This window comes from Oncorhynchus gorbuscha, linkage group LG24 (assembly GCF_021184085.1).
Source record: "Oncorhynchus gorbuscha isolate QuinsamMale2020 ecotype Even-year linkage group LG24, OgorEven_v1.0, whole genome shotgun sequence".
NCBI lineage: Eukaryota > Metazoa > Chordata > Actinopteri > Salmoniformes > Salmonidae > Oncorhynchus > Oncorhynchus gorbuscha.
This window is the reverse complement of record NC_060196.1, coordinates 36,539,900-36,552,922: the sequence shown is the minus strand read 5'-3', so window position 1 is coordinate 36,552,922 and position 13,023 is coordinate 36,539,900. Positions and strand designations below refer to the sequence as shown.

Genomic DNA, 13,023 nt, shown 5'->3' with positions numbered 1-13,023 from the left:
GAATTTACCAAGCAGGTTAGGCTGCTACGAAAAGTTACTTCCAGTTGTTGCTGTACTCTGTCAAGATGCAACCATAAACCCAGAATTGCTGAGGCTATGCTTTGGCCTTTGTGCCAGTTTATAGACGGTGTTCAATTGAAGTAAAAGTATTTTTCTTTCTCATCAATTATAACATATTGTTCACCCCAAATGTTTTATGGGAGTTGAAAAGGTAAGCCAACAACACTGGTTTGTGATGAAAATCTCAGTTGCAAGCTGATTGATCAAATCAAATCAAAGTGTATCGGTCACGTACACAGTTTAGAGGATGTTATAGCGGGTGCAGTGAAATGCTTGTGTTACTAGCTCCTACCTGTGCAGTAAAATGTCAAACAAGTTTATAAATAATGAATAGTCAAGAAACACGAAAGCAAGAATGTCAGAACGAATCCAATTAACAACCCAAATCCAACTGTCTCAGTAATCCAAGTGCAATCTAGTCATATAGTCAGAAGGATATGTAGGCCTGTAGCAGTAGATATACTACAGCTATGTGAACAATCCAGTCATAATGAATGCATGTAGTGTGGATGTGATGATTGAATGGCAACCATCTGTGCTGTTGATGTTTTCCAGAGACGTGTTCCCTCAAGGTCTGCCAGATGAATATGCCTTTGTGACGACTTTCAAGTTCAGGAAGACCTCGAGACGGGAGGACTGGTACCTCTGGCAGATCTTTGACAAGTACGGAATTCCACAGGTGGGTTATCATAGTGGTGTGTGTGTTCATCAACAGACCCCGTGCTGAGTCTATTGTACTAGCCAATTGCAGTGCTGGCACATCGACAGAGAGACATGATGATTATTTTCCTGATCATTTGTACCATTGAATAGCATTGGGGATGTTGTGTTATACGGGGTGGAACAGGGGAACCCAAGAGCAGACTCAGACGAGGAGACTGGGATGAAGTAACCAAGATATTTATTGACACACAGGGGGAGATGGAGTGCAGGTCAGGGGAAGCTCAGGCGGGTTGCTGGAAACAAGTTAAGCAGGTCTGGAGAGGAATCCAAGGGAGTAGTAGAGTGGGGAATCCAGGACAGAGTAGCAGGATGACGAGACGTGCGACTGGAGACAGGGAGCAGAGTCAGAGCGGGCAGAACTGTAGCGGAGAGGAAAACAGCATCAGGCAAGGAAAACAGGCACAACAGGATCTGACTAGTAACGTAGACTGACTGAGATTACGATCTGGCAGCATGGAAGTGGCAGGGCTGAGGATTTGTAGAGGTCTTGATTATGGAACAGGTTGCAGCTGATGGGGATCTGCTCTGACTTCAGCACACCTGTCTCCGCCCGTACAGTCACACACACACAGAGAGAGAGAGTACTGGGGGAGTGGCAGCAGGTCAAGGAGACACAGGATGAGCAGTAGAGGGCATTACAGGAGCACATGTGACATGTTTTTTATTTTACCAAGAAAGACAGTTAAGAACATGTTCTTAATTTCAATGACGGCCTAGAAACAGTGAGTGAACTGCCTTGTTCAGGGGCAGAACAATAGATTTTTACCTTGTCGGTTCAGGGATTCGATCTTCTAACCTTTCGGTTACTAGTCCAATGCTCTAACCACTAGGCTACCTGTTGTTCCTACCCACACGAAAAACCAAACTGAAAGTGCGAACCACCCCATTTAACCATTGCAAGGTGACTGGTAATTTGGTTGAATACAAATAATGTAGTTATTCCCTCCGTAAAGCAATCAAACTGGCAAAACGTAACTACAGAGACAAAGTGGAGTCGCAATTCAAGACAATCCCATTCTCATCGACGGGGCTGTAGTGGAGCAGGTTGAGAGACCAAGACAGTTGTGAACAGGGCATGACAACAACTATTTCCCTTCAGCAGACTGAAAAGATTTGACATATGTCCTCAGACCCTCAAAGTTCTACAGCTGCACCAACAAGAGCATCCTGACTGGTTGCATCACTGCCTGGTATTGTAACTGCTCGGCCTCCAACCACAAGGCACTACAGAGGGTAGTGCGTACGGCCCAGTACATCACTGGGGCCAAGCTTCCTGCCATCCAGGACTGCTATACCAGGAGATGTCAGAGAATGGCCCTAAACAGTGCCTAAGACTCCAGCCACCCTAGTCATAGACTTCTCTCTTTGCTACCGCACGGCAAGTTGTATCGGATTGCCAAGTCTAGTTCCAGGCTTCTTAACAGCAACTACCCACATGTCAAAAGACTCCTAACCAAATGGCTACCCTGATTATTTGCATTGACCCCCCACTCCCATTTTTACACTGTTGCCACATGCCAACTTTATTATCGATACCTCGACTAACCTGTTCCCCCGCACATTGACTCTGTACCGGTACCTCCTGTATATAGCCTCGTTACTGTTATTTTATTGTTGCTTTTTTCCCCTTCATTTTCTTATTTTTTTATTGTATTTTTTTTAATTAATTGTTTTACTTCATTTTTTTGTAAATACTTTCTTAACTTAAATTTTTTCTTAAAACTGCATTTTTCGTTAAGGGCTTGTAATTAAGCATTTCACTGTAAGCTCTACACCTTTGGTATTCAGCGCATGCGGCAAATACAATGGGATTTGATTTGATTTGACTATCTGCTGTCCCCACTTGCTTGAAGATGTCTACCATTGTTCCTGTACCCAAGAAACCAAAGGTAACTGAACTAAATGACTATCTCTCTGTAGCACTCTCTTCTGTCATCCTGAAGTGTTTTGAGAGGCTAGTTAAAACTTCTTAAGGCTAGGGGGTGGTATTTTCACATCCGGATGAAAAGCATGCCCAAAGTAAACTGCCTGCTACTCATGCCCAGAAGCTAGGATATGCATATTATTTATTTTGGATAGAAAACACTCTGAAGTTTCTAAAACTGTTTGAATGATGTCTGTGAGTATAACATAACTTATTTGGCAGGCGAAACCCATAGGACAAACCATCCAGGAAAAAATAAATTGTGGTCACTCTGTTTTCTATGGGGATCTGGATTTCTAAGGCACATGCTTGCAGTTCCTATCGCTTGCACCGGATGTCAACAGACTTTAGGAATTGGTTAAGGTTTTTCCTTTGTGTAATGAAGAAGTAGCCCTGTTCAGAAAGAGGGTAGAGTGAAGTGTACTGTTTGTTAGAGGCGCGTGACCTGAAAGCTCGCTACACATTGTTTTTGTCCGGTATTGAACACAGTTTATCCCGTCTTAAATTTTATTGATTATATATGTAAAAATAATACCTAAAGTTGTATTAGGAAAGTTGTTTGAAATGTTTGGAAAAAGATAACAGGTAACTGAGATATTTTGTAGTCATGTTGCGCGAGTTGGAACCAGTGTTTTTCTGGATCAAACGTGCCAAATAAATGGAAATTTTGGATATATAACGAATTAATTAAACGAACAGAAGGACCATTTGTGATGATTATGGGACATATTAGAGTGCCAACAGAAGAAGCTCGTCAAAGGTAAGGCATGAATTATATCTTTATTTCTGAGTTTCGTGTCGCGCCTGGCGGGTTGAATTATGATTGTCTGTGTATGTTTGTTGGGGTGCTGTCAAATCAAATTGATTTATATAGCCCTTCTTACATCAGCTGATATCTCAAAGTGCTGTACAGAAACCCAGCCTAAAACCCCAGTAGAGTTTCTCTACTGCTCCTGCTGAGTTGAAAACAGCAGGTCTGGGACAGGTAGCACGTCCGGTGAATAGGTCAGGGTTCCATAGCCGCAGGCAGATAGTTGAAACTGGAGCAGCAGCACGGCCAGGTGCACTGGGGACAGCAAGGAGTCATCATGCCAAGAAAGAGGGGATGAAGAGAATTAGAGAGAGCATACTTAAATTCACACAGGACACCGGATAAGACAGGAGAAGTACTCCAGATATAACAAACTGACCCTAGCCCCCCGACACATAAACTACTACAACATAAATACTGGAGGCTGAGACAGGAGGGGACAGGAGACACTGTGGCCCCATCCAATGATACCCCCAGACAGGGCCAAACAGGAAGGATATAACCCCACCCACTTTGCCAAAGCACAGCCCCCACACCACTAGATGGATACCTTCAACCACCAACTTACCATCCTGAGACAAGACCGAATATAGCCCACAAAGATCTCGACCACGGCGCAACCCTCCTAGGGACGGCATGAAAGAGCACCAGTAAGCCAGTGACTCAGCTCCTGTAATGGTTTTAGAGGCAGAGAATCCCAGTGGAGAGAGGGGAACCAGCCAGGCAGAGACAGTAAGGGCGGTTCGTTGCTCCAGAGCTTTTCTGTTCACCTTCACACTCCTGGGCCAGACTACACTCAATCATACGACCCACTGAATCATACGACCCACTGAGATGGGTCTTCAGTAAAGACTTAAAGGTTGAGACAGAGTCTGCGTCTCTCACATGGGTAGGCAGACCATTCCATAAAAATGGAGCCCTATAGGAGAAAGCCCTGCCTACAGCTGTTTGCTTAGAAATTCTAGGGACAATTAGGAGGCCTGTGTCTTGTGACCGTAGCGTACGTGTAGGTATGTAAGGCAGGACCAAATCAGAGAGATAGGTAGGAGCAAGCCCAAGTAATGCTTTGTAGGTTAGCAGTAAAACCTTGAATTCAGCCCTTGCCTTAACAGGAAGCCAGTGTAGGGAGGCTAGCACTGGAGTAATATGATTATCAGGATTCTAGTCAGGATTCTAGCAGCCATATTTTGCACTACTTGAAGTTTATTTTGTGCTTTTTCCAGGTAGTCGGAAAGTAAAGCATTGCAGTAGTCTAACCTAGAAGTAACAAAAGCATGGATTAATTTTTCTGCATCATTTTGGGACAGAAAGTTTCTGATTTTTGCAATGTTACGTAGATGGAAAAAGCTGTCCTTGAAACAGTCTTGATATGTTCGTCAAAAGAGAGATTAGGGTCCAGAGTAACCCCGAGGTCCTTCACAGTTTTATTTGAGACGACTGTACATCCACCATGAATTGTCAGATTCAACAGAAGATCTATTTGTTTCTTGGGACCTAAAACAATCATCTCTGTTATGTCCAAGTTTAAAAGTAGAAAGTTTGCAGCCATCCAACTTCTTATGTCTGAAACATAGGCTTCTAGCAAGGGCAATTTTGGGGCTTCACCATGTTTCATTGAAATGTACAGCTGTGTGTCATCCGCATAGCAGTGAAAGTTAACATTATGTTTTCGAAAGACATCCCTAAGAGGTAAAATATATAGTGAAAACAATAGTGGTCCTAAAACGTAATATGATGGGGTCTAAAACCAGACTGAAGCATTTCAAATTTCGTATACATTGTCTTCAGGAAGGCACTGAGTTGCTGCGCAACAGCTTTTTCACATTTTTTTGAGAGGAATGGAAGAAGTTTTTAAGGATCATATCACCTTTATCTTACCTGACACCTTAGACCTACTTCAATTTTTTATACCGCACCAATAGATCCACAAATGATGCAATCACTGTCACACTACACACTGCCCTATCACATCTGGACAAGAGGAATAACTATGTAAGAATGCTGTTCATTGACTATAGCTCAGTCTTCAACACCATAGTACCCTCCAAGTTCATCATTAATCTCAGGGCCCTGGGTCTGAACCCCGCCCTGTGTAACTGGGTCCTTGACTATCTGACGGGCCACCCCTCGGTGGTGAAGGTAGGAAACAACACCTCATCAACCCAGGGGCCTCACAAGGGTGTATGCTCAGCCCCCTCCAGTACTCCCTGTTCACCCATGACTGCATGGCCATGCACGCCTCCAACTCAATAAGCAAGTTTGCAGACAACACAACAGTAGTACCGTATGCCTGATTACCAACAATGACAAGACAGCCTACAGGGAGGAGGTGAGGGCCCCGGTGGAGTGGTGCCAGAAACATAACCTCTCACTCTACGTCAACAAAATGAAGGAGCTGATGTTGGACTTCAGGAGACAGCAGAAGGAGCACTCCCCCATTCCACATCGACTGAACCGCAGTAGAGACGGTGAAAAGCTTAAAGTTCCTCGGCGTACACATCACTGAAATTCTGAAATGGTCCACCCACACAGACAGTGTGGTGAAGAAGGAACAACAGTGCATCTTCAACCTCAAGAGGCTGAAGAAATTTGGCTTAAGACCCTCACATATTTTACAGATGCATAATTGAGAGCATCCTGTCGGGCTGTATGACCACTTGGTACGGCAATTGCACCGTACGCAACCGCAGGGCCCTCCAGAGTCTGCCCAATGCATCACCGGGGGCACACTGGGGGCACACTGCCTGCTCTCCAGGACACCGACAGCACCCGATGTCACAGGAAGGTCAAAAAGATCATAAAGACATCAACCACCCGAGCCACTGCCTGTTCACCCTGCTATCATCCAGAAGGCGAAGGAAAAAGCGACTGAAAAACAGCTTCTATCTCAAGGCCATCAGACTATTAAATAGCCATCACTAGCTGGCTACCACCCAGTTACTCAACCCTGCCCCTTAGAGGTTGCTGCCCTGTATACATAGACATGGAATCACTTGTCACTTTAATAATGGAACACTAGTCATTTTAATAATGTTTACATACTGTTTTACTCATTTCATGTGTATATACTCTATTCTATTCTACTGTATTTTAGTCAATGCCACTCCGACATTGCTCATCCTAATATTTATATAATTCTTAACTCCATTCTTTTACTTTTAGATTTATGTGTGTTGTTGTGAATTGTTAGATACTAGTGCACAGCTAGGAACACAAGCACTACGCTAAATCTGTGTATGTGCCCAATAAAATGATATTTTATTTGATACCATAGAACATGTTATATTTGCCTATCACACAAATAAGAGAATCCTTTCATTCTTAACATATTCATGTTTATTGACTTGATCCTTCCACCGTCGCTCCTACCCAGGTGTCTATCCGTCTGGACGGTGAGAACAAGGCAGTGGAATACAATGCAGTGGGGCTGACCAAAGACGCAGTGAGAGCTGTGTTCAAGAACGAGGAGGTGGACAACCTGTTCGACAGGAACTGGCACAAGATCGCCCTGAGCGTCGAGGCCAAGGCTGTGTCTCTCTACCTGGACTGCAAACTCATCCAGACCCTGCCCATCGGGGACAGGGAGGACATCGATATCCACGGGAAGACTGTGATCGGGAAGAGGCTGTACGACAGCGTGCCCATTGACGTGAGTGGCTGGGTGTTACAAATATCAGGGTTGAGGTTAAGAGCAGTGGGAAGGTCAGGGGATTGGAAGTATTGCTACAGCAAGTGGTGGAAGAACATGGTGGATTAAAGGTGAAATCTGTGTTATAGATCATTCTCATTGAAAGCAAGTCTAAGAAGCAGTAGATTTGTTCTATGCTTTCCATTCTTGAGTTTTGTTTTTGCGTCAAGCAGCTGAAAATACAATATTTTTGTTTATGGGAAAGATTTTTTACAGCAATTTAGATGGTACAATGATTCTCTACACTATACTTGTTTGTTTTGTCACGTAAACTCAAATTAGGAGAACTGTTAGGTTTTTAGCAACCAGGAAATGGCGGAGCGATTTCTGCATAGTGCATCTTTAAGGAAGTACTGTTCCTATTGTACTTTTAGACTAGTGTCCATCTTGTGATTCTGTGTTAATTTACTGTACTGTAATGTACATTTAGCTAACTTTGTGACTTTCTGTCCCTGCAGTTTGACCTCCAGAGAATGATCATCTACTGTGATTCCAAACACGCTGAGCTGGAGACCTGCTGTGATTTGCCCACCGGGCCGGTGAGTCAGACAGTCAGACAGACAGGGCACCTGTCTCTGTGGTAGGCCATGTCTACCATGGTTCTCATACTCACCTTACAGTGGTAGGCCACTCCAGTGAGTCAGCCAATCATCTGTCACTGTGGTGGGCCTGGGCCACTCTGCTGGACAGAATGCCTATCATACTTCACTACTTCCTGAGAGACATCTTTCATTTTTTGCCTTTTCGCTGTCCTGTACAGTTACCTGGCTCACCTTCAGACGGTAACACTGTTTTTTAATTCCAGTGCCCCAAGAAGGTGGTGACGGAGACCCCTCCCATAGAGATCCCCACCCCCACCCCTGCAGGTGTGGAGCAGCAGAGAGGACCCCAGGCGGTCAACTGCTCCTGTCCCGCTGGAGAGAGGGTAAGATGCATAGGTCAAAATTCAATCATAGGCCATAGCTCCTCTATACTTACTATGGAGATGTTGCTTGATGGTTTCCAAAGGTCTGTTTATGTATTAATCTTTTACTGATATGCAAAAGAGATCTCATATTCAATGTGACCACCTGATGAAATAATGGATCAATAAACGTTCCTTCCCCACAGGGAGAGATCGGTGTACCTGGGGTTGCCGGTCCCAAGGGTGATAAGGTCATCTAGCGCACATCTTTAATCCATATATCATGTGTGATACAACAATATTCCCTATTTTCCTGGATCTATTTCTCTGGGCTCGTTGTTGTGCTCTGTCACAATGTCACATGCCTACTCTTACAGGGTGATACTGGTGCTCTGGGAGCAGCTGGACCTACTGGCCTCAAGGGAGCCAAAGGAGAAACTGTATGAAAACATTACTGTGATAATCAAACATACTAATGCCTCATTTACAAGATCTGCTATCTTCATTTGACCCTGTTTCTCACAGCAGGAAAGTAATCCAGCAGCAACAGGAAATGTGAATTGTTTTGTAGATTATAATTAATTGAGAATTTTGTAGGGGTTGATACACATTTTCATTCGGGTAAATCAAGTCAAATCAATTGGAAATGGCCAACTTTATAGGCCCTTTTAAACGTTGAATACGCTACAATTTGCATTTCCTGCTGAGCTGGAAAAGTCTCTGACAACAGAATATCGAATTAAGATAGCAGATCTGTATGGGCCTCACATTTGAAGGATAAGCACTTGATAGTAAACATAGTAAACTGTCATAGTAGCACATAGCTCGTTTACCTCATATTTGAGTTGTTTTTATTGTATTCTGTGAAGTATATGATTAAAAAGTTCCTGCTAGATGATGTGTTCATCTACATAGATATTAGACTTAGAACTTTCTGTTATCCTAAGTGGCACCTCTTTTATCTTTTCTGCTGTCCTTCCTTTCTCCAGCCTCGATAATAATTGATCCATGTTGATTGATTATTTGCAGGGCAAAGTAATAACTGTCAAGGGAGACAGAGGTGAGAAGGTAAGGTCATGGTTTTGACAGTGAAACTCCTGACATGTCCTAATAATAATGACAATAACAACGCATGGGCATCATCATATCCTAACCCTCTACAACCAAAGATGTCAGTCTCGTTGGATCTATCACACACATTTAACAAAGACAGAACTACATCTCCTAAAGTGCAGTAGCAGTGTAGAAAAGCAATATTTTTTTTAGGAATACCATACCATTCTTTAGGAGTAGGAAAATGGTCCTACATGTCATAGTGAGAATTACAGGACTCTTGGCCACAGAGGAAGTGTAGCACAGAGAACAAGCCCACGCCGACGCCCACCCGCTCCGTTAGAAACACACACTTTGGGTCTGTTACACACACACACACACACACACACACACACACACACACACACACACACACACACACACACACACACACACACACACACACACACACACACACACACACACACACACACACACACACACACACACACACACACACACACTGGGTCGGCCCTACGTGGCATTGCCAGCTGGAAGCTATAGGTTATAATTTCCCCTTCAGCCCAGACCAGGCCAGGCATGTAGCACACAGCCAGTCCAGACCACACTAAATCTGGGTTCAAATAAGATTTGTGTCCTTTTTTATGCCTTTTCTGTGCTTGAATGAGCTTGCCTGGTGGGTAGTTCCAAAACCACCTGACACTCCAGGCAGGGCTCAATCAAGTGCTCAAAGTATTTGAAATATTTGAAATACTATGTGAATCCAGGACTAGTCCCGCGGAGGATCCTTAAGATGGCCAGAGTGTAGGCTGGAAAGCAAGGCCACACTTCTTGCATCTATGGTTGAAATGCAATTAAAGTTATGTTATGGTTTTGACAGCTGCACCTGTAGCGAGTGTGCTGTAATTTCAACATGTAGGCAATATGTAGGCAGTGTAACTTCCTGCTTTGATATCCATAGTGTTAGGACTTGGAAATATTAGGTTCCGACACCAAGATCAGGTTAACAGTCTCAACGTCATAGAATCACATTCCAGCCATGTCGACTCACAACACAAGCAGCTGCCCTTAGCTAAAAAAAGATGCATGCCTGAATCCTGGCAATTTATTCATTTGCAGACATGGCGTGGTGGTGGAATTTCCAGGGCGAGTTGGAGAAGAACAGCCACCAAACACGTGGTGTTTTCTGCTTCTGAACTATCTATTAATCAATCTCTATCTGCGAAACCCATAGAAATATCATGACTATTCTATTTCATTCTATTTCTGGAAAATCCATGTTTCTACCCTAGGGTTTTTGCAATTCCGTTTGTGTCAACTTTTTAAGCAGACTGCAAAACTTAGTACACCCACAGGCGGGGTCAGAATGGACATGCTGGCACATTGACTGTTAGTGGGAAAAGTGAATTCATCCCTTTTCATGCTCTGATTGCTACTATAGAAAATACACTAACTATACAAAACATTAAGAACACCTGCACTTTCCATTACATAGTCTAAGCAGGTGAATCCATGTGAAAGCTATGATCCCTTAGTGATGTCACTCAATAAATCCACTTCAATCAGTGTCGATGAAAGGGAAGAGCAGTGGTGGAAAAAGTACTCAATTGTCGTACTTGAATAAAAGTAACCTTAATAGAAAATGACTCAAGTAAAAGTGAAAGTCACCCAGTAAATACTGATTTAGTAAAAGTCTAAAAGCATGTGGTTTTAAATATACTGAAGTATCAAAAGTGAAAGTACAAATTATTTCAAATGTCTTATATTAAGCAAACCAGACGACACAATTTTATTGATTTATTTGCGGATCGCCAGGGGCCAACTCTAACACTCAGACATAATTTACAAATGAAGCATTTGTGTTTAGTGTTTCTACCAGATCAGAGGCAGTAGGGATGAGCAGGGATGTTCTCTTGATAAGTGCGGGAATTGGACCATTTTCCTGTCCTGCTAAGCATTCAAAATGTAATGATTACTTTTGGGTATCAGCAAAATGTATGGAGTAAAAAGTACATTATTTTCTTTAGGAATGTAGTGAAGTAAAAGCAAAAGTTGTCAAAAATATAAGTAGTTAAGTACAGATACATCCCCAAAATTACTTAAGTAGTACATTAAAGTATGTTTTACTTACAGTAAGTACTTCCCACCACTGGGGAGGAGAAAAAGAAGGATTTTTAAGCCCTGAGACAATTGAGACATGGATTGTGTATGTGTGCTTTCAAAGGGTGAATGGACAAGACACAATATTTAAGTGCCTTTAAACAGGTGATAGTAGGTACCAAGCACACAGGTTTGTGTCAAGACCTGCAAAGCTGCTGGATTTTTCACACTCAGCAGTTTCCCATGTGTATCAAGAATGGTCCACCACCCAAAGGACATCCAACCAACTTGATAACATGATACAACTGTGGGAAGCATTGGAGTCAACATAGGCCAGCATCCAATGAATGTCCTAATGAATTGAGGCTGTTCTGAGGGCCAAAAGGAGAGGGTGCCTCAATATTGGGAAGGTGCTCCTAATGTTTGGTATACTCAACAGACGAGACTAGACAATTGTACAAAAGCAATTTAAAGTATTTTGTGTAACATGTATTTTCATTGTAGGCGGTTGTATGAAGACGTTTTGTTGAATTGTTTCTCTCTTTTGAAAGTGGTACAAGCTCTGAGAGTAATGAAAGGGTACATTGGTTTATGAAGTGAAGTCTCTGGTGGTTGAAGGCTTATGGGCACTATGTAATTAAACACTCATGTGTTTTTTTGGGGTTTCTTCTAATTCTTTGGAGAGATTCCTTGGCGCATAGAATGACATCAGAGCCCAAACCAAAACTAGGATGTTGAAAGGCTATAGAGCATTTTAAAAGCAATTATTCGTTGAGATTGAGGTTGGGGTTGAGTTTGCCCCGTGTGTATGAACTGACCTCTGCGTGGAGAACACTGCTGGTCTTCGAGAACCGGACTGGACCGCTGTTAACATAGTTTGGCCCCCAACGCCATTGCTCAAAAGTTGAATCTGTTCTAGCTGTTTGCCCTTGCTTGTTTACGTACAGTGTGTGCATTCTTTATGTGAATAACTCTCTGTTTTGTCCCAAAGTCTGTTTTTATGTGTTTATTGTGTACTACATGTTCTAACAGTAATCTACTAATCCCTGTTCAGGAAATGAACCCGACCATGTTGTCTCACAGCACCTCGTCGCTGTCTGCATCTGTTGTTACACTAGTACGCCTACGCATCACCGGTGTTAAGCCACTCTAACCTCCTCTCCTCTCCCTACAGGGGGATCCCGGGAGCCAGGGGACTTCCGGTGACAAAGGATCCAATGGGGAGAAGGTGAGATGATCCTAAAGAGTTGTGATACGGATGCTTTTCCCCTGTTCTGTACCTCTCATGACATGTCTGTCACAGAGGTGCTTCATTAAATGGCGAGGCGAGTATCTGTTCTGCTGCTTGTCTGCAAGCAAACTCTACATTTGGACACGTGCAGTAGACAGCAATAATATACTTTTCAAATGATTCTGTTTTAAAACCACTTCCAGGGAACCAGTGGAGCGGCAGGTCTTGCTGGGAAAGATGGATCTAAAGGAGAAAGAGTATGAGACAACCACCTTACAATAAGATTATCCTACAATAAGTTACTGTTATTATGATGTAAACATTTCTGATTCACTTCTGGATGTTTCTGCTTTATTGTGACAGGGTAAATCTGGGCTGGCAGGCGATCAAGGATTTCCTGGACCTCTGGGACCAAAGGTGGGTGATCCTTCTGGTTCTCTTTGTTGATTCCATATAGGTGTCGGACAGTATATTCTCATGACTACATGCAATCTGCTCTTTGCAAACCCTTGTCTTGTGTTTGGATTTG

At 43.1% G+C, this 13,023-nt stretch overlaps 1 protein-coding gene across 3 annotated transcripts in view; it reads left to right on the top strand.

Moving 5' to 3' along the window:
* LOC124012767 (collagen alpha-1(XXII) chain-like) overlaps positions 1–13,023 on the top strand; it is a 75,599-nt gene that overhangs the window by 24,906 nt on the left and 37,670 nt on the right. For 2 of the 3 annotated variants that reach the window (XM_046326711.1, XM_046326710.1), the window contains 10 exons: positions 616–739; positions 6,892–7,167; positions 7,665–7,745; positions 8,012–8,131; positions 8,317–8,361; positions 8,488–8,550; positions 9,140–9,178; positions 12,438–12,491; positions 12,698–12,751; positions 12,858–12,911. In XM_046326711.1, the coding sequence (XP_046182667.1) occupies positions 616–739; positions 6,892–7,167; positions 7,665–7,745; positions 8,012–8,131; positions 8,317–8,361; positions 8,488–8,550; positions 9,140–9,178; positions 12,438–12,491; positions 12,698–12,751; positions 12,858–12,911 (910 nt within the window). The remainder of the gene's footprint in view (positions 1–615; positions 740–6,891; positions 7,168–7,664; positions 7,746–8,011; positions 8,132–8,316; positions 8,362–8,487; positions 8,551–9,139; positions 9,179–12,437; positions 12,492–12,697; positions 12,752–12,857; positions 12,912–13,023) is intronic. The other variant, XM_046326712.1, reaches the window with a different exon arrangement.